The 20,168-nt window shown below is 48.3% G+C and overlaps 8 protein-coding genes across 8 annotated transcripts; 3 read left to right on the top strand and 5 right to left on the bottom strand.

The window, feature by feature from the left end:
- Positions 1 to 34: 34 nt before the first annotated feature.
- On the bottom strand, positions 35 to 2,266 carry F5B22DRAFT_592709 (sterol 24-C-methyltransferase). Its single transcript, XM_047973950.1, has 4 exons — positions 1,682 to 2,266; positions 1,584 to 1,618; positions 1,195 to 1,516; positions 35 to 1,135 (listed from the first exon to the last, which is right to left on the bottom strand). The coding sequence occupies exons 1-4, from the start codon at positions 1,886 to 1,888 to the stop codon at positions 560 to 562; spliced, it is 1,140 nt and encodes a 379-aa protein (XP_047834089.1). The 5' UTR covers positions 1,889 to 2,266; the 3' UTR covers positions 35 to 559.
- A 1,721-nt stretch (positions 2,267 to 3,987) lies between these two features.
- Positions 3,988 to 5,656, bottom strand: F5B22DRAFT_634021 (cytochrome P450; the record flags this gene model as incomplete). The annotated part of the gene is made up of 4 exons (XM_047976923.1): positions 3,988 to 4,833; positions 4,896 to 5,090; positions 5,138 to 5,380; positions 5,441 to 5,656. The coding sequence occupies 4 exons, from the start codon at positions 5,654 to 5,656 to the stop codon at positions 3,988 to 3,990; spliced, it is 1,500 nt and encodes a 499-aa protein (XP_047834090.1).
- A 973-nt stretch (positions 5,657 to 6,629) lies between these two features.
- F5B22DRAFT_592716 (uncharacterized protein) lies at positions 6,630 to 7,889 on the bottom strand. Its single transcript, XM_047973951.1, has one exon. It carries the CDS (start codon positions 7,557 to 7,559, stop codon positions 6,738 to 6,740), a length of 822 nt encoding a protein of 273 aa, XP_047834091.1. The 5' UTR covers positions 7,560 to 7,889; the 3' UTR covers positions 6,630 to 6,737.
- Positions 7,890 to 10,902: 3,013 nt separating this feature from the next.
- On the top strand, positions 10,903 to 12,146 carry F5B22DRAFT_458159 (uncharacterized protein). The gene has a single exon (XM_047972037.1). It carries the CDS (start codon positions 11,387 to 11,389, stop codon positions 11,852 to 11,854), a length of 468 nt encoding a protein of 155 aa, XP_047834092.1. The 5' UTR covers positions 10,903 to 11,386; the 3' UTR covers positions 11,855 to 12,146.
- On the bottom strand, positions 12,147 to 14,247 carry F5B22DRAFT_458122 (serum paraoxonase/arylesterase family protein). Its single transcript, XM_047972036.1, has 3 exons — positions 13,607 to 14,247; positions 13,459 to 13,522; positions 12,147 to 13,395 (listed from the first exon to the last, which is right to left on the bottom strand). Exons 1-3 carry the CDS (start codon positions 13,858 to 13,860, stop codon positions 12,439 to 12,441), a joined length of 1,275 nt encoding a protein of 424 aa, XP_047834093.1. The 5' UTR covers positions 13,861 to 14,247; the 3' UTR covers positions 12,147 to 12,438.
- A 196-nt stretch (positions 14,248 to 14,443) lies between these two features.
- F5B22DRAFT_592720 (uncharacterized protein) lies at positions 14,444 to 15,397 on the top strand. Its single transcript, XM_047973952.1, has one exon. It carries the CDS (start codon positions 14,714 to 14,716, stop codon positions 15,143 to 15,145), a length of 432 nt encoding a protein of 143 aa, XP_047834094.1. The 5' UTR covers positions 14,444 to 14,713; the 3' UTR covers positions 15,146 to 15,397.
- Positions 15,398 to 15,851: 454 nt separating this feature from the next.
- On the bottom strand, positions 15,852 to 17,383 carry F5B22DRAFT_660440 (voltage-dependent anion channel-domain-containing protein; the record flags this gene model as incomplete). The annotated part of the gene is made up of 2 exons (XM_047980287.1): positions 15,852 to 16,617; positions 16,677 to 17,383. 2 exons carry the CDS (start codon positions 17,381 to 17,383, stop codon positions 15,852 to 15,854), a joined length of 1,473 nt encoding a protein of 490 aa, XP_047834095.1.
- A 784-nt stretch (positions 17,384 to 18,167) lies between these two features.
- On the top strand, positions 18,168 to 19,545 carry F5B22DRAFT_660443 (Phosphoadenosine phosphosulfate reductase family-domain-containing protein). The gene has a single exon (XM_047980288.1). It carries the CDS (start codon positions 18,305 to 18,307, stop codon positions 19,400 to 19,402), a length of 1,098 nt encoding a protein of 365 aa, XP_047834096.1. The 5' UTR covers positions 18,168 to 18,304; the 3' UTR covers positions 19,403 to 19,545.
- Positions 19,546 to 20,168: the final 623 nt, after the last annotated feature.

Here is a 20,168-nt window from a genome sequence, read left to right on the forward strand (position 1 = left end):
TCACTTCATGAACTACTATGTGTGAAGTGTGGTACCCATCATGTGACTTTTGTGATATTATCTATGTACTGAAGTAATCTAGAAGTCGATTACAATCCAATCAACACCATAACCGAAGGATGGAACGTCATATATACATACCATACCGCCTTCCATTTCTGATACGGACCTTTCACTCAGATTACTTCCCATATGGATTGTGCTCTGCCTGTTATCGGCCCGAATTGCAGCTTCTATTATATACAGCGCTCAAATTCTACTTCTAGGTATTGAACAGTAGGCATCTACCGGCATGTCGACGTAGCAACGGTCCAAGGTATAACGTAGCCCCGCAAGCCCAGGTCTTCACTCTCTCTATCCTTCTGTCTATCTTGACGGGCGCTGCACCTCGCCTTGCGTCTCGTCTCGTCCGTTGCTCTCTCTCTTGCTCTTCCCTGACCATTAGGTATTATTACGTATATCGAAGCCGGTCGCTATGCCCAATCGCGCCGGCGAACATGTCTAATATGCTAGCCCCCCTTTTTTTCTTGTCCGGTCATTATCGTCATCACTACTTGTCTCATTGCTCTGGCTTCTTCCCGACCATCAGGTACATGGGTGTGAAGAGGTGCTTCTCGGCACCCGCAACCAGGCAATCGGCCGCCTCGCCGAGACTTTCGGCCGTCTTCTTGGTACCGGTTGGCGCAAGCTTAGCCGTCTCCAAAAGACCGGCGAAGTTGTGCGCGAGGAAACGACCCCACCACGTCATTCGCGCGATTGTGAATGCGTCGAACATGGACTGCATGTACTTCCATCGGCCGGCAAGAGGCCAGTACCAGGGAATGGGGTCGGGCCGGTCAGCAAGATCTTCATGGTGGAGGAGGTCAAAACCGGCAATTTTCATCGCCTCTATCCCCTCCGAGATCTTGACCATGTTCGCGATACCATCACCCTGCTCAATACCGAGGCGAATCTTGCGGTGCTCGATGTTGTCGTTATCGTAGTCGTCCGTCATCAACCACTCATACACACCGAATACACCGCCGGGCTTGAGTACACGGAAGATTTCACTATATACACCTGCTAACTTGGGGGCATGCACGGTGGCCTCGATCGCATAGACGGCGTCGAAGCTATTATCAGGGAAGTCCATTTGCTGAAAGAGTCATGCGTTAGTGCGATTACCCACGACGTGGCGCCGAGTTTGCAACTTACCATGAAGTCTCCCTTGACGAAGGCCAGCTGGTGGGACAAGCCCTCCTTCTTAGCGTAGTGGGTGGCACGCTGGATCTGGTAGTCGTTGTTGTTGAGTCCGGTGATGTGAGCACCAGTGAATTTGGCAATCTCGCGGGCTGGGCCGCCGACACCGCAGCCGACATCAAGCACCTTCATGCCCTCTTTAATGCCAATCTGGTGTGCTAGGTAGTGCTCGTGTCGGGCAATGGCTTGGTAGAAGTTCTCTCCGATCGAATACCTGCAGAAGTGGAAGCTTTGGCCCCAGCCATACTCGTACAGGTCAGTAGCGAGGTTGTAGTATCTAATCGCCACCGTGTTAGCCAATGGAGCCTCTAGAAACCAGGGAATGTTGAGGCGCAACAACATACTGTCTCGTCAACGTAGCGTACTCGGCATTGCGGGCCTGTCAGGTGGTTTTAGTATTGTGACAAGGCGTAGCGGTCAAGGGATCGTGGGTCCAACATACAGCACGAGTCTCTTCCGTCTCAGTCTCAGCGGCCTTATTGTCCCAGTGCTTGAAGTACTCGTCAACGGCAGCTTGCTTGGCTTCGCGGCCCTTGGCGAACATGGCGCGCACACCGCCAGCAGCAGCGGCAGAGTCGCCGTGCATGGCCGTGTTAAAGGCAGCATCACGGGCTCTGTCCTGCTTCTCGAGACGGGCTTTGGAGGCCATGGTGTTGGAATAACGGCGGTCGCAAATAGGGGCTTTAGGACGTAATGAAAGGCTCGATGACAGTTTGAATGGCCAATTGGCAAGAGGGTATAAGGATATCGTTGATCAAGGGGAGAGGGAGAGAGAGAGATGGTTGCTGGCGGTGCTCGACTCGAAGATAAAAGGGGACGCGAGCAACATTTTATGCAATCGAGCTCTGGGCGTTTTTGCTATCGACAATTAAATGTGCCTTGGTCGGCGGGTACCTGATTAGAGGGGCGCTTCAGGGGGTCATCTGGGGATCTCATTGCAGAGCCAGACTCTGGGCAGACGATTGCAGGGGGTCGAGCAGGGGCTGGCAGTACCTAGGTAGTACAGTCTAACCTCTTCCATGCTAGCCTGGCTCCTCTATCCCAATCATATCCCGGCGAGCACAAGATACATGTATATTGTATATAAAGTATTGCATCTGTAATAACCAATTAAATAGCCAATTGACCGGAATCCGAATACGAAAGCGATGATAGACACAGCCACTTCGCACAACTGTGGCTAGTGATTTCATGAAAACGAACTGTCGTATTCGAGTGCTACACACATCGTATCTAATTCGCGATGCGATGCGCTCAGTTCAGCTTCTCCCTGATATGCCACGAATACGACGAAAAAGGGAGTCGGAAGGAAGAAGCATCGTCTATCGTGAACACCGTGACTTATCTTATTTCCACGAACAATATCAGATTTAGGTATAACCCGAGATTTGTAACAGATCCCCTTCACAATATCATCACTAAGGCTGCACTGGCATCTCGCCATAGTTGGCGTCATTGACGGACGTGCACGGATACCGCTTCCACCTAGGATGGAGGATTCACCTTACCAAGCACTGGCAAGCAGTCATCACCACATCACATTACCTGATTGATACCAGCAAATAGTACTTGGGGTCTAATCACTCCTAGCTCCAACAGATGCTCTCCAGAATCTACTGCAAATAACAATAGCGACGATGCAAGTAAGCATGCAACCCCCAGCACTTAGCACCTCGCTTAGCAGGAATGTCATCGTCCCTGTATTTCTGTGTATACAGGCAAGGAATTTCAACAGGTTGACGAGAGACCTACGTGCGTATGTAGCAGTAAACCGGTAAAAAGTTATGGGAAAGTCACCTCCTGTCTTCGTCACATGCACATGCATAGCAAAAAGAGAGTCACTAAGTCACTAATGAGAAGTGTTAATTAAGCAAATAAATAACTACAGGGCTCAGTATGACATTTCACTAGTTTTCGACTGATTATAACACCCAAGTTAATCGCAATGGGGGAACATGTTCGTTCGAGCCTCCTATGTCACGATATACTCTTCGGTAGACTACTCCTCAGACTTTAAAGATAGTTGCCACAGCTAGCTTTTCGAAGAATGGTTTCTGTGAAAAATGGGCTTACGGAGCCCACGCACTCTCATCACAGCTTTTCTACTAAATGGAACCCTTGTTTGATATAATATTACAGCAGTGCTACTCGCGGCGCTATAGAATGTGCTATGGAAAACAATATTACTCATCAAGTAGAGAGAGGGGAAGAGGCAAAGAGAGTAGAAAGAAAGAGATTCTGTTACCACCAACTGTCCAAATCCCTGGGTAAACCAAGTGAATTCCTAGCTGAGGTTGGTAAGCAACATATGGCGGAGCCATCCAACCTCCCGCCCTACTACGTAGCCTCTACAGGATTGCCATGGGCAAAGAAGCTCCTGTTGGTAGGTGAATTCAAATCAATTGCATCTGAAGCAATCATGTTGACCCAAATTCCGTTGTTCTCGTGACAGCTTCCAGCGTAGTATTAGGTGATCACTGACTTAGGTAGTTACGTAACAGTCCTCATATTGTATTGGCAATTCCACAATCCCATCATTCTTTATTTATCCTTTGCTTAATGGCGGAAATGTCATCGATTTTCTGGTTAGGCTCCTGGAATACAAGCAGAGACTAGTAGTAGTGCGACTCCTAGTTGATCCTCCAGCTTGACTGCCCGACACAAGATATTTCCCGGAAAGGTGGTTATAAAGACGAACCCTTTTGTGGTCAATCGTACTCAGTGTTCATGCAATCTAGGACATCCTTATCACATTTCCTCAGAGTCACGGGGTTCATAGTCGCGCCACACCAGTCCCTCGGGTACTGACTTCCACTGCAAGTCGTCGTCGAGCAGTTCCGTCATTTTTTTCCATTCCGATCTAACGATGTCCGCCTTGAGTGAGCTACGAGGCTTGATATCAGCCCTGAAAGCATTTGGGCAGACCAGCAAGCCTTCAGTCAAGTCTTCCATATCTGGTATGATCTCCTTCCCCGTAGATTTATCGATGGGCCTTCTGAAATCAAACGCCCACAGAAGCCGAGAAATGGCCAGGAAGAGATTACGGTCGGCAATGTGTATACCTTGGCAAAGGCGTCTTCCAGCACCAAAGACAAATTGGTCTCGCTTGGACACATCTGCGTTGTTAGCAGCTTCTGCGGAGGTTTGAGTGTTCTGGATCCACCGGTTGGGATCGAACCTTCGCGGGTCGGGGTGGCGGTGAGGGTCATTGTGTATCGCCCACACGTTAAGCATAACGCCAGCACCCTTAGGGATATGATAGCCCGAATACTCATCGTCTCGAGTCACAGCATGTGGAACACCAAGGATGGCCGTGGGCATCCATCGCATGCTTTCTTTGATGCAGCCCCTGATATATGGAAGGTCTGGGAGGTCGTTGAGATCCGGTATGCGGTCACCACATACCCGATCAAGCTCTTCCTGGGCCAGCACTGGCACCTCAGGGAATATAAGCAAGGCTTGTATAAATCCGATTAGCGTCGATGCGGAGGTGTCTGAGCCAGCTTCTAGCAGAGTACCGCTGAGATATCCAGCTACACCGTCAGAGAATTTGATTTCATCTTGAGCTCGAACGACATCTGCACAAATACAAGGCTTTAGAGCCAGGTAAATTAGACTCACAGATCACATCATATCAAACATTACAATGATCTCACCTTTGATTTGCCTTCTTTAAGCTTCCTCTTTGCTGTCAAATAATGTCCGACAAACAAATCGTACTCTTTCTCGTGCAATTTCCTCGCATATTTCTTCGCAGGGAGCAAGAAATCAGGAAGATGCCTCAGAATGGGAAACACGTCTAGAAGTGCCGCACTCTGACTTCCTGCGATTTCGCTCCACTTCTCGAAGCCCTGTTGTGTGTGAGTACAGCAGCACCAGAGTACAGTATATAACGTACGTGAATGAGCCGTTCTAATTTTGGGTCATGGATGTCCAGTGTCCTAAACCCAAATATCATCTGAGTCGATATGGAATTTGTATATCTACGGATATGGTTGAAGAACTGGGAAGGATTATCAAGAAAGCCTAGCAGCATGGCCTTGCTTTCGAGATCTTGGTAAGGGACATAGGTTCGCGAAGCCTTAATATTGAGACTATTGTGGACAATCCCTCGTTCGATCCTCCAACGCTCTCCATATTCCTACACTAGAAGTTAGTCATGATCAAGCTCACGATAATCTCCGTTGAGAACACAGCTGACCATCAAGACCATTCTGAATCCACCGCTTGTGATATCCTGACCAAGGTACATGTCAGGCCGTGACGAGTAGATTCCGCTTCTTTTATCCAGCAAGTCCTTCACAGCTAGATCCGATGACAGCACGATCATAATCTGTGTTCCCAAAACAAGGGAGTAAATTGGCCCATATTCCTTAGCCCACTTCTCGAATTGCAAGTGACCTTGTTTCTTCGGCATAAGGTGCAAATTTCCAATTAGTGGTAGAGTTGGTGGTCCTGGAGGGCACCCCTTTGGCCGACGGCCAACTTTGCTGAGCTGGTATAGCAATATGGCCACTAGCCCGATGGCTAAAATTGAGCTGAGACCAACTGCCATGGCGAAATGTAGATAGAAAATGGGAACGTAGATGCGAAATGGAACAGAGAAGCGTGTATGGCCCCGTTCAGGAGGTGAAGCTGTGTGCACATTTATATCACACCACACATCAGCGTGTTGAAAAAGCAATTTCTAGAGTCTAGCACATGTTCTAATACTATGAAGATGGCGAACGCCACCTCGCTTTATAACTTGCTCACTCGATCGCGCCTTGTTGACTTAGTTCCGGCCAAGAAAGATGAATACGACTGTCATGCAGCTCTCCAATTCCAGATCACAGATCGCCTCCACATCACTACACTTGGGTGAGACTTGGGGAATTGCAAAAGCAGCAACCACGTATTACCGTCTGGGGTAAGACATTAGTGCTCACTGTTTCTACAAGAATATGCGCCCGCTTAGCTTTCTGATGTAAGAAGGGTGGCGAGTATCCTCTTCTGCAGTAGCCGCCAATTGTATTGGAGCCCAGGGCTTAGGTTTGGTAAAATGTATTAGCGGTAATTAGTTGAAAAGGGCTGGGAACTGAAACACGGCAGCCAGAGACAAACGCACATGCGGGCATCATATGATTGTTTCCATCTTACTCTATGCTGTGGATGCATCAGCTCAAGCATATCTGCGACTTAGATGAGGGGTACTCATCTTATGACGCTTCTGCTTTTCCGGCCCATCCATTGCTCCGATTGAGATACCGTGTACTAGAGTCAGTCCTATTACCCGCGGATACTGCGTCTGTTACTATTTCGGAAATCAAGTCTGGTCGGCGAGTACGACCTGGATAAGGCAGAAATGCAAAGGAACGCTAAGATTGCTGATGATTTTCACGTCCGCCATAGTCAGGTTGAGATAGCAACTATTATAGAATATGGCAACGTAAAGCCTAACTTCGTTGCCGACTAAAACTACAAATGAGGATCAATTATGGTCCTCCCCTCCCCCGCACTCACCCTCGCCCACAATTACGCGTTTCACATACTGTGACCTCATGGATGTACCGAATAAGCCCATGCTCGACGCGAATGAAATTGGTGCTCGGCACTGAGCCGTTCGGCTTGGTAGCTTCCAACCACGGGAAGCCGTTGAAGACATCCACCGCCCCCAGCTCTTCATCAATCACGTATCGACGATTTGCAACCGCGAGTGGCTGCGGGAATGCCCCCATGCTGCAGGTATTTGCTGACGGATTGCTCTGCCCTGTGTAGGCCCCGCCTTCGAGACGCGCGCAAGGAGTGTTCAATGGCACGGGGAGGGTTGAGTTACCCCACTGATTGAGATAGGCATCGGCAGCTGCCTGAATGACAGCGCGGGTGTCTCGTTGGTTTTCGGGGATGGGCTCCCATTTTTCTCGCCGAGTCCAGTAGAGGTGGCCAGTGGCATTGAAGGCCCAGTCGCCGCTGTCTGTGATAACTGACTCGATCTTTGTGACTTTACTGCCGGCTTCATCTAAGAGCATACGAGTGTGGATCACGTAGGGGTGTTTCGAAGTTGCTGCCGTCAATTCCGTGAATGTTGCGCATTGAGTCGTGTCATAAATGCTGCGGTTGAAATCAATCGTGATGGGTTGAGACAGCAGACCTTTCGTGATACTCATGGGACTGTCATTTTCGGTGTAGCTGGTATTGTCGGCGCGATTGAGCAGCGCCAGTTCCCCATTTGCTTGAGCCTGAACGTACGCCGTCGCGGCATTCTGTAGCTTTGCCCGATCGCATGCTGCTGCAACTTGAGCGGCCAAGCCGGCGCAAACCAGGAAAGTGGAAGTAATCATGACCGTTGTGAGAGTTTTAGGGCTTCGTTCGAGTGTTAGTATCCCCAGGGCTGGTACTCTTTCCACGCCGTCGGGGTCATCGTCGATTCTTGTAATAAGGGCATAACGGGTGAATGTAGGACCCCTCGTTTTCCTCCAATGCAGCTTAATTTGGCCTATATGCCGGCACGAACTATGTAGTGGCAACAAATTTATGAAATGGTTTGCCGTGCCAATCCTTTCCGCTGTAGCCCATATTAGCCGCAACCATTGAGATTACTTCGCGTGTCTCTATGCCAAACTTTGGCCAGATCGAGTGCCATAGTGCTCGGCCTCCAACGTGAAGGTCTGACATAATGAGTGAAACATATTCTTGAGATGTTCATCTCCGTAATTGCAGCGTTCTACTTAGCTAATTGCGGAGATAACTGAAATCTTCATAACCTATTACATGATTTAATAGCTAACTCAACCACCTGTTGGATTGGCCCCTATTCTCTAGGAGAGTATCTGTAATTAACCCCAATGGTATCGTGTTCTGGTCGAGTACAAAATGAACATAATGTGTTAAATTACGGCCAGCCAATAATGTAGTCTAAATCGGTGAGAGGGGGCTTTAAAAAAAAAAACTATCAGCGATTCACAACATGCTGTTTGTCTATCTACCTGGATCGGTCGACAGAGCCGTCATTAAGAGTTAGCATTCAGCCACGAAGTTACTTTTTACTCCTTATTAGAAAGAAAATTGCAGACAATAACGACATGCTTCCGAAGTATATCGGGGTATCTTAGATTCGAAGATTTCTACTATTCACCTTGGTTAGCTACTACACAGCAATTTCAATCATCCCAGCGCAATAGCTACTCAATAAACAAGTCAACCAGGAGAATTCATCTAGGCCCCGTTGTTTTTCCCATTGGCATTTCTACTGAGACAACTTTCTAGCTGAATAAGGCACCTCAAAAGTTTTAATTACTAATAATCTAGCAAGCCTTGCTAATAAGGGAGCTGGTCCGGCCGTTCAATAAAATCAATATACGATCTGGGTTAGTGTGCATTATCGCTTTTGAAGCTTCAGGGAGAAGAAAGGGCCGTCGCTAGGCTTTGGAAAGGGCTATACTAACTTCTAAGGATACTATGAATGAAAACTAAAGCTACAGATCATAATTATGTGCAGGGTATCATCAGCTACTTCCCTGGAGGCGACTAGCCTGCCATCGAGACCCGGCGGGTACTCAATATAATTATCGATCTATCAACAGTATAGCCCGTTTCTACTGAAGGTCATTCATGTTACCTTAATCCAGGCTTTGGAAAATGGCTACGCACCTACTATGACCTTGTCAGCAATTACTATTAGAGGGCATTATTTTGCCGTAGGTAAGGATCGTACCCTCTGTTGCACCTCATAACTCGCTGCTGTGATGGACGTAGATAATCATGATCCGCACTACTAACATTTGAAGATGGAATGTGTTGGCACTGCTTTGTGACGAGCATGGTGTTGTCGAATGGCATTGCTGAGCGTATAAGTTATCGACCATCCGCAAGGGAGCCACTATTGCCAGTATCCCTAGCTAACCATCAATGATCTTTTACAGATGCCCTGCGGACTTCTTCATTGCTATGATAGCCGGCATGTGTCATGATACCATGCCTTGAGGCGATTATCTCAGAAGCTCTCAGCACATGACCACGTATCATCATGAGTTGGATGCCTCCATATTTTCAATCGGCAGTCGTGTCTCCTCAGACTTGAGCTTTCGTTATTGGGCATGGGATGGCCACGTTCGTCTCCGATGGTACGAACTTTAAACTGTCCGAGATACACAAACACGACGCCGGGTCATTCGATGTCGTGAGATCCACATCGCCGCACTACGTAAGCACAGTGGTAAAGATGAGCCCAATGCTGATTCTCGAGGTCCACTGGCCAAGGCTGCGACCCAGCCAGAGCGCTCGCGTCTACGCCCTACCTAGAGCTAGAAACCATTGGCGGGGAGTCCGGTGGGCTGCGATGGTAGCACGGTCGGCAAGCTCGATCCGGAATTCGCCCCGTGGATTAACTATTATCTACTTCGTCGGGCTGGCAGAGTGAACCCCATCCACCACATGCCTGCTCCCTGCTCGCCAGCAAACAACCCGATATCCCCTCGGCATAACCTAGGCCCTTACCAACTGGCCTCCCTATTTTGCCTTTCATTCTATTTTTTCCAGTCTCCGCCCTGGACTGATCCCTCAGATCCTCCAGGTGCAACATTGTGCTACGCATCTCATAAATGTGATGATAATGACAAGAAAACCATTCGTTGCTTCTTAGACCCTGACAATCCAACCAAGGCCACAGGGCAATGAAGAGCAAATCGAGGAATAGTACAATAGACGCGTGCTCGAAGCTCTCCGTTCTGATACTCAGGTCGTATTCATCCTTACTCGTATTTCGCGCTCAAGTAACAGCAAGCCAGAAACATACACTTTCATTAATATAACAAACCATCCCACTACGCCCAGCCAAATACTTGACCGCTCTCCCGCTAGATGCGGCGCCACTCCACGGTGCACCTTGACAGCCACTGACATACGGATCGCGAATCGCTCTATCAAACCTCACCCGCCTACCAGCATGTGCAAGATAATCATCACTTACGCCTGTGGCTGCAAGCCATACGAGGGCACCAAGGCCTGCGGCAAAGAAGACTGCGACAAAGTCGAGCGGATCCGAGAGTCATCTTGCGCTCTCTGCGCCAAGGAGAAGCTCGAGAGAGAACAAGAAAAGTCGCACAGACCATCGTGATGCGGAAGACCGCAGAAAAGATAGAGTAGGCGCAAGGGCAAGCACCAACATGCGCAATGAAGTTCCGTCCAGGTTGTCTGTCGGGCGAGACAGCTTGTTTCGAGAGGATAGGGCCGGGGGTTCGTGACGATCACACCATGTTTAGATATGCTGCGTCTTCAGCATGCATGCCAGCCCAGCAGGCGAGACAACCAGAGACGATGTACCAATAGTATCACAATGATTTCGGGAATTTACTTGCGAACCCCTGATTCTTGATTAGATTTGTCAACCTGCGGTCGTGTTCCCACGTGCTTGATCGCTTGCCGACCACTGACAGCTGTGCCCGCATACTCGTGCATTTGATATGATAAGCCATTTTCGGCCTGCTGGACCGGACTGGTCACCTCCCAGTGGTAACATACATAGAACTAGGTCCTGTGGGACCGCCGTTGAGGATATTGGGGGTGATTGTTCAGCCACAGCTCCTCATTGACTTGGGTCGACTTGTTGGTAAGAAAGAGAGGATCGGCACAGCCCCATGCGCGTCACGGTACATGAGATCCCTGCAAGCGTCACTATCACAATCAACTCACCACTAGCATTGCGATGGTCATTGGTTCAGTTTTCGTGATGGCCTAGAAGAGTTATGGTCACGCCTGGATCGGCTCAATCCACTTGTCGAAGGTATCGCCTATTTCTGAGCTCATCACCAGTATAAAACGGCCGTTATGAGTGTGACGGGCGTGACGAGAGGCAGTTAGCTGCTCTTCGTCGACATGGGTTAATCGGCAATGGGAATGTGACTGTGCCAAAATGGTTTGCTGGTAAGAAATTCTTACCGACATTCCACATTCTACATGGCGTTCTTCACTAATGAGAGCATCGTGACAATGCATGTTAAAGGGGTGGGCTGGAGTACAAATAGCTTCATCGCGCCACCATCCCTTCCTCCGAGACACAACATCATGGTGTGACTTCTCTCGATAGGTTGGCGTATTCCGTGCTTACCAACCGTGTTCGGAATCACATAGCTCCAGCATCGCACAACCAACTCTTATCATCGTTAAAACTATGCAACATCCTAGCCCACTCGCCATACTACTGGGTAGCCTCATCGTACTTCCCATATCTCACGCACAAAACAACTGTTATGGCAACCCGTCGATAGAGGGTTATTGTACGCCCCTGACATTCAAAGATACAACCAATGATTTCAGCGCGCCACCGATGACTTCTGATTGTGACGCCACATGCTTCGGTATCAACGAAGACGCCGGGGACTGGCTGGTCGATTTCTCTACGGACGCCAATGGCGCTCATCACAGCATGATCTTGTATCATTGCGGATTTGCCGTCTCGAGGGGTCAAGGCACGCCACGCAACGCCAAGTTTTCGCTAGCAAACCAAGATATACTAGACCTCTATGACGAGACTTTGAATCGTTTTGGGGCTTTGCATGACGGCAGCATATCAGCTCAGGGAACAATGCTGTGTGGCGATTTCCAGATCAATTGGTACATACAGGACCTGAATGCTTAGAGTGAGTGAGTTCGGGTCAAAAAAAGATTAGGAAAAGCCCCCGAGATTGAGATGATGATATAATTACGTATACCTTGGTGTGGGAGCCTTTTGGTTTAGCTGGCAGAACCCTGGAACTTCCACCCATATCTATACATACGCGCATGCAACAAAGGCTATATAGGCTTGTGGGAAAGCGGGTGGCGGGGGTAGTTCTCAATTGACTATCTTGCTTTTCATCTTGATCTAGTGACTACGAGCTCCTTTCTCTACCCTTGCCACAAACCACAAATCAAAGCCGTCATTGATTCTGCATCTGTTAGTATAATGGTAGCTGATCTTGAACACTTATTGAAGCTAGCGTTGTGAGAATAGGAATTCTTGATTGTTTCAATGATTGGTGAGGACAAAGGAGGAGCTGATGGTTTGGCTGTCTCATCGCTCGCAGGAAATTCAACCGCGCATATCATATATCTTAAATCCCAAATGCCGAGAACTTAAGTCAGTCAACTTTAAATATCCACACTTTTGACCTGCTTGTCAAAGTAAGGACATCATAAACCGCAATTAGATTGTGTAATATCAGCCCCAGTCCAGTGTTCGATCTAGACCAACGCTGTCTCGAAATCAATCCTATTAGCCAACATCTGTGCTCCAATAACACTCGTAACGAAAAGCCAGCCCTCTCGCTTTCCACCGTTTTTCGCTGGATCAATAGCCACAAGGATAGCAGTAGTCACGGATCGTATAGTGTACCCATCGTCCTTAAAGATGAGCTTAGAAAGCTTCTTGCCGTTGACATCCCTGTTCTTGCCTGCGATTGCAGGTAGGTACCAGACATGACCGGACATGGGGGCCTTGAACTCTGGGTCGCCATAGCTGCGAACGAATTGTGTAGCGTCTGCTAGCCCTGGCATGAGATACCCGCTGTAGTCCTTGCCATCAACACCGGCGTACGGATCCGCGAAGTAATTAGCATTGTCGACTACACAGTCAATGGGAATATAGTGAGAGACCGTCATCGTCCTATTCTCGGTAGAGGGCAGGCTGGCGAAGTAAACGTTGCCGCCCACTGCATCGCTGATGACAACCTGCTGATCAGGTCCCCACCCAAGACCGTTGTTCGTTGGGATGCTATCGAGCGCTACGGCTGCATCAACGCTCTGGTCGTCGAAGCGCACGTGAACTAGATCAGTCCAACTCGTATAGCGAACGAGCTCCTCGATAGATCGCATCCAACCCTCGCGGTAGTAGTGATCGTTGGTCACCAGGAACTCATTCTCGGAGATTGCGAGAAGATCGTTCGGTGTCCGGATCATGGGATGAATAATTGAGCGCAAATGCCGGGCTGTCTTGCTGCCAATAGTGTGCACGAAAAGTTCAACTTGTGAGGCCGCTCTTCCCTCTGTCTTGGAGCCCAGCGTCCATCGCGGGTTAGGCAGATGATTAATGGCATATACATATACCACGTCTGGGTTGGACGGCGGTGTGTAAAGGCTAATGCCATGCGTAGAAAAGGGCCCTTTGAAGTTTTCCAGGGTCAACTTCTGTGACTTCAATGTCTGAGGTACAGGGTTAGCTGAATCGCTATTTTCAATTACACCACATTGCTTACAAACACTTACCGTGGGGTCAATCACCACAATGGTACCAAAGGGGGGTCTATCAGGGCGCTCTAGAGCCCCGGCACTTCAACAATGAGTTAACTAGCTGCCCCTCTTTCATACCAGAGTTCAATGGAACAATTAGACAGTCATGGGCCGTGAAACATACCCAGGCATCCAAGTACGAGCACGTTCGAGATCTCCCACACAAGCAGTGTATAGCATGCCCGAGGGAGCATGGTATTCCAAGTCTTCGCAGGCTGCCGTGTCAGGGATGAAGTTAGTCTCGATGCCATGTATATTGGCTGCACTCTCGAACGGTCGAAACCCTAGAATAGTGGTGAAGTGTCTGACAGGGGTGTACAACCATGCGCCAAGTGCACCAAGAAGCGTCACGATGAAGTACAAAGAGACTGCCATCATGACTAGGTAGTATAGAGCACCCGACGAGCTGATAAAAGGATTTTCTGAGCACGAATGGCAGAAGCTGGAATCCCGAATCGTGAAGCGGCGTGTAGTGCGGGGGAGCTGGCGGAGAGAAGACGTTTTCCTGGTAGCAGTCGAGGTCTACTTAGCAGAGAAACGAGTAGTAGCTCTATGAGCTGTGGGGATACCGCGGCTTTCGGCAGTTGGTGTGATGTGACGTAACCTCTATTCGTTCTGCGAAACGCGGAGTTCCGGCCATTGACCCTCAAATTACCTGTTGGCTCATATATCGAGCCCTTACCATCGATCCTCCAGACTCCGTCCGTGAGGCTTCATCGAGGGGCTTGTTGTAGGGCTTGAAATTGGCTCGTTATATCGGCGCCAACCTTCTGTTGTGGCCGCTAAGGGCGCTGGGTGGCGGATGCGGGTCATTCCTATAAGTATAGAGAGTTAGCCTGCTTTAACCTTGTTGTTATCGACCACGAGATTCCATTGACAGAAGAACTTGCTACGTGTAATTGTTTCCTATGCGACTGGGCAAAGACGCTTGACTGTCGCGGGACTACAAATGATATGAAGGCTAAATTAGAGGATATGAGATTGTGCAGCGGCTCGGCCCGATAGAGCCCGCCTGGAGGCTTATAGTAAGCACTCGTGGCTGCATGCACCGCCTCACGCTCAGCTACTACATCTACTACATCGGGCAGACTTGGATGGATGAACAATGTAGCATCACCATCTATCGGAGTGGACATGCTCACCATCACGCTAAAAATAACGCTCACTATATTTTCGTCTTTAAGTCTCGGCTTTCGATCGCAGTACTTCGCTTTGTCTCCTGGCATCCGCTATGGCTAAGCCTGTCGATAGAACTCGCATGGCACTCAAAACCGAACTGACCAAACTTGCCAAATTATCCAACATTGAAGCAGGGCTCCCCCTCATCATCCGGGGTCTTCCTGCTATTGCTATCGTCGCTGGTGCAGCCATAGCCAGGGCCTCTGGTGACACCAATCACATAGAAGAGCGGTTGCTTGGGCCCGACGAGACCATTTTATTGAACATGCCAAGCCAGAGCCTATCTGAAAGTCACACCATAAAGAATAGGCAATGCATACACTTGGGTGTTATGATGATGTGTTATAGATGTGGCAACACGTCAACCGCATCATTCTTCGCACCCAAATTGAGCGATTGGGGCCGGAATAAAGATGAGCTAGACAACCGTGAACCGTTAGGCAAACACAGCCGTCAGAGGGGTATGATACCATGGAAACAATAACGGCTTTTCTCTTTGCGTGTTGAGATTTGAGTTGGTAGGGTTTAGCGGATGCAATGAAAAGCATAGGATCACCGTTAAGATAATGTTTATCACCTCTCCCGTTGTACATCTATGATAGGAAATCTCCACAAATCCAAAACGCTATCTCAGCTTCGTCCTTCATTTTCAGCTTTAAAACAGTCAATTACATTGCTATCTCGTTCTTGGAAACTTCTCAACATGTGTACAGAGCTAGTTTAATCTTCGTTCGACATTTGACAGATGCTGGACTACTAGATTTGCCTCTGGAAACCGGGTACTAGAATTTGATCCCGCTTGTGATAATCTCTAACATTTAACAGCCTTCTTGCGATAGTAGAATATATAGAGAAACAGATATTGAAACTATAAATAGACTTCCATTGAGAAAAAGAATGCCAGACCTTGTGAAAGTAGTTGCGGTGAGTGAGTCCATTACTTCGCAAACTCCACAGGGCAGCTTTGCTCCTCTAATCTTTACAACATGAGGTGTGAAATTTGAAGAAAGGTTCTTTGTTTAATAAATTTAACTTTTCCTGATTTATGAAAGGCAATAACTGATGAATTTATATATGAAAATATGCTTCGTTTTTGTAGCTATTGCAGGTGTAGGGGCGAAAAGTTCATGGGGGTCGTATCAAATAATACCCATAGGTCCCTTCACTTAACCAAATCCTATCGTTGCCTTTTATATATCTTCACATCTATCCAACAATGGTCTATCTGGCCGCTTGTTATACGCCCCAGTAACTTCTGGAGCGAAAAAGATAGTATGCGCCTGACCACCAAGCAACCTAGATGCCATGATACGAACAACCACCAGCCACATTACCATGACTACCGATCCAAATAGCGTGCCTAAAGCCTGGAACATAGGCGAAGGCAAGTTCAACCCCATAGTAAGAGTGGACATAGCGAAGACACCCAAGGGGAAAGTGAACGCCCACCACCCCTGGCTGAATGGGACCTTTTGTCTTGTCACTGACAGCAAAGCGAAGAACAACCACATAAGGCCAAACCCCCAAAGTGTAACTGCAGTCAGAAAGCCCATGGTGTATAGGACCTCCCCAGCATGCAGCCTTCCTTGTTCGTTTATGGCAGGTAAGGTACTAGTTAGTGGGAATATACGCAGGGCTTGTTCACCAAGTTTCTGGGCTGCGAATCCGCCTTGACCGAGAGGGCCTAGAGGCAGAAAAGTGCTGACCATGTGCTCCGTTGGTGGGAGCTTCTTGGTCGCCACCCTAATGAAATAGATGACGATGATTGAAAGGGCTGCCGGTAAGCCAGTTCCGAGGATGACGTAGCTCGTCAGAATTGTGACAAGTGCACGATCTGGGTCAAGAACTGACGCAACAACGCTCCCAGTAGCTGCCGCAACGATGGGAGCCACTATTGGGAGAAGCCAACCAGCTGTCATCTTCCCGAGGTCGGTCACTTCGTGGTGTCTGACCTGGCTATAATACACCACTCAATTAGCACAGAAATTTTAGCTAAAAGGTGAGAGTTGACTCACAGTAGCCATGGGACTCCGAGTGCTGTAGCCATACTAACAGCTACGTCGATCCACCAGAAGACCCAAGCGGCTTGAGCCCAGGAATCCCCAAATTGCGGGACCATAACGTTGACGGTCATGCTGATTATAGTCGCAAAGCCCATAGGAAAGGTACCTAAATACATTGCCTGGCCTGGGTCGCTTACCATCATGATGAACAGTCTCGGGTATAAGAAGTACCTTAATGCAGTCATCACGAAGATAGCAGAAAATAATAGTATGTTGAAAGCATAGAAGATGACACTGAGTCGAAACAGTATTGCGCTAGCCGGGGTGTAAATGTTCGAGAAGGTGAACAGCAGAATGGACACGATGCCCGTGCCCATGGTAGAGCCGTACCACTTGAAATCGAAGTTTTGAACAAGTCTCAGAAACCCAGACTCAGCAGGTTCAATGATCCATTGCCGCTGATCTAGTTCTTGTGTCGATAATAACGGCATGTATTCGTTTTGTTGCCCCCCAAATGTCGAGTAGCTGACAGTAACAGGCCGATTGCCTGCGGATTTGGAGCGTGATATTTTCTGCCGCCCTTTATCATCGTCATTGGGAGCTTGCTTCGATTGGTGCTCATTACGACGAGAGCCATAATAAATGGTGCCCTGCTCGGTCTGGTATACAGAGCCCCGTGTATTTGGCGATAACTGGGTACTCTCACTTAAAGCGCTCATTTTGTCCCGAGTTTCGTAAAAGACTATTTTGACAAAAGGGAAGTGCCAAGACTAATTTACAAGTCCAAGAGGGGGTGTTCAAGTGGCTGTCGTAGACTTGTGTCGCACCTAGAAGATCACCTGGTGCAAGATCCCTTCTTTGATATTTAATGCCCAGTTGCCTCCGAGCTCGGATGAGATGATACCGGCCATTGTGGCGAGAATTGAAGCCGTGCCATCACAGATATGGTTACATCAAGGGTCACAGCTTCGAGATTCTTGGCTATGGATCCCCGGACTCCCTTGACCCCTTCACCTGACCCTTTCCCTATAAGCAGCCACAGTTTCATACAGTATACAGACTTTCTACAAGATTTTCAAATGTTGAGTGGAAGTAGGGAACAAATTATAGCCAAGATATTTGGGCGCAGTGTGGTGTGTAGAACGGGTCGTGATGGGGTCAGGCGAGCTATGTGTGTGGGGAGGATAACTCGAACCGTGGCTACCGTGAGTTTGGACAGTGTGTTTTTGCAGTGTAAAAAGACTGTGGGAAATATCGTCACGAGATACAATCAACAGCACGGTTCGAAGATTAGGGGTCATTCTCAATGATGCACATGTAACGGACTCACGCTGATGGAGGTAATTTGCTACCAGGGGGCTGTCATGCTGGCATACTTAGGAGTCTATGAGTGTGAGGGCAAAGTTCGTCTAAGTAATTCCTCGCCTTCCAGAATATTTATATACAATAAATAACCAAGATTCATCCAGTCAAGAAGACTTAGTATCTATGACATTCTTATATGCCGTGTTCCTGTATTTGCCCCTGAACTAAGCGCCTTAAAACGCGAGTAACATTGATCTTCCATCCTTCTTTTTCCGCCTCAAATATTTTTATCCCATTATCAAAAAAGCTCAACTACAGACGTGTTCGCAAACATAATGGAAATTCACCGTTATGAACAGCCCGATTCCGGGTACGCTTCACGACGCTCCTCTTTCGAGTCATTCTCGATGCCACCAAAAGTCAAGCTCACAGAGCTTCACCTGAAGCATCTAAACGAGCAATTTGAGAAACTTTCTCCGCAGGACATCCTGCGTACCAGCAAACTCCTTTTCCCCAATCTTTACCAAACCACGGCATTCGGCCTGACTGGGCTGGTCACTCTAGACATGCTGTCCAAGTTCCATGCTGAGACTCCGGGCGCTTCGCCCGTAGAAGTCATTTTCCTGGATACGTTATATCATTTCCAGGAGACGCATCAGCTAATAGAGCGCGTGAAGGAACGCTATCCTGGCATACAAGTTCATACCTTCCTGCCCAATGGTTGCAGTACCGCCTCGGAGTTCGAAGAGCGATACGGCAACAAGTTGTGGGAGTTTAATAGCGAGCGGTATGACTATTTGGCCAAGGTTGAGCCTCAACAGCGATCTTATCATACGCTCGATGTCGCTGCAGTGCTCACAGGGCGCAGAAGGTCTCAAGGCGCAGCCCGAGGAAATATTCCCATCGTGGAGATGGATCACGAGAGGGGCGTTGTTAAGATCAATCCTCTTGCGCAATGGTCCTTTGACCAAGTGCACCAATACATCATAGACAACAATGTACCTTACAACGTGCTCTTAGACAGAGGATATAAGAGCGTTGGTGACTGGCATTCCACGCAACCTGTGGCTGATGGTGAAGATGAGCGTAATGGTCGCTGGAAGGGTCAGCAGAAGACGGAATGTGGAATTCATAACAAGCAGAGTCGTTATGCCATATACCTTATGGAACTGGCCAAGAAACAAGCTGAAGAAGAGTCAGCTGTTACTCAGGAGGACGGAACGGCCAAGTCAGGGGTGCCTACCCTATCCCTACCTAACATGGCTGTTGATGTTACCTCCCCAGCGCTGGATACAACACCCTTGATGACTGTTGAAGCTACAGCAGCAATCCCAGGTCGCCTGCGTCGTCTGCCTAGAGTCACTAGTTCGGGGAGAAGAATAGGCTTTTCTCGGCGTAGTTCCCGACCAGAATCTTCTTGCATAGTACAATAACTACAGAAGAAGGTCGCTAAATTCTTGCTTATCAATGGTCGAAAAGTTGGGTGGAAGACGGCATGGATAGACATCAGAGAGCTTGTCATGGGAGATGGTGGTATTGTGGCTTGTGTGGCTGGGGGGACTTTAGGGGTATGATGGTGTCAGCGGTAGTACCTGGGTTGTCTAGCATTTACTATAGCAAATATCTTCACTTCCTTTTTTATTTTAGATTGACTCAATAATATTAGAGCCGACCACAGTCCTTGGCTACTGATGTTCTTGATTGTAGTGCCCACTGAAAATGCCCGCTGGCAGTACCGATCATGTGTATTTGTTGAGTATAGGCCTATGGCATTTGATTCGTTCTCTATTCCTAACTAAGGATGTACATGTAAGTCATCTACTGTTATATCTTAAGCCAATTCTAAAAGCTGGGGCCAGTAAGAATAGAATGCTCACTTCTTACTTAGTAAGAGTCAACTTTGGCAATTAGTCTTAGCGTACTAATTGCCAGCTCTGTAGCTTTAACCCTCCTGGAAAACAGGGCGTGGATCACCAATGCAGTTGCTAGGAAGGGGGATACTTTCTACCCATGTAGTCTCTCGTCCATTTTGCCCTGGTTGCCTGACGAGGCCTATCCAAGCCTTGACCACACTCTAATGAAACTTCAAGTTCCTCTGAGAATTGTCCAAGCTTGTAGTGCAGTATAGCGTCCCTACGTGAGGCAGATTGGGATCGGTCCGGATATCCTGGAAGGCTTATCTCTGGGCGCCAAACTAGC

The sequence above is a fragment of the Xylaria bambusicola genome (genome assembly GCF_022495145.1).
Source record: "Xylaria bambusicola strain CBS 139988 unplaced genomic scaffold F5B22scaffold_6, whole genome shotgun sequence".
Lineage (NCBI taxonomy): Eukaryota > Fungi > Ascomycota > Sordariomycetes > Xylariales > Xylariaceae > Xylaria > Xylaria bambusicola.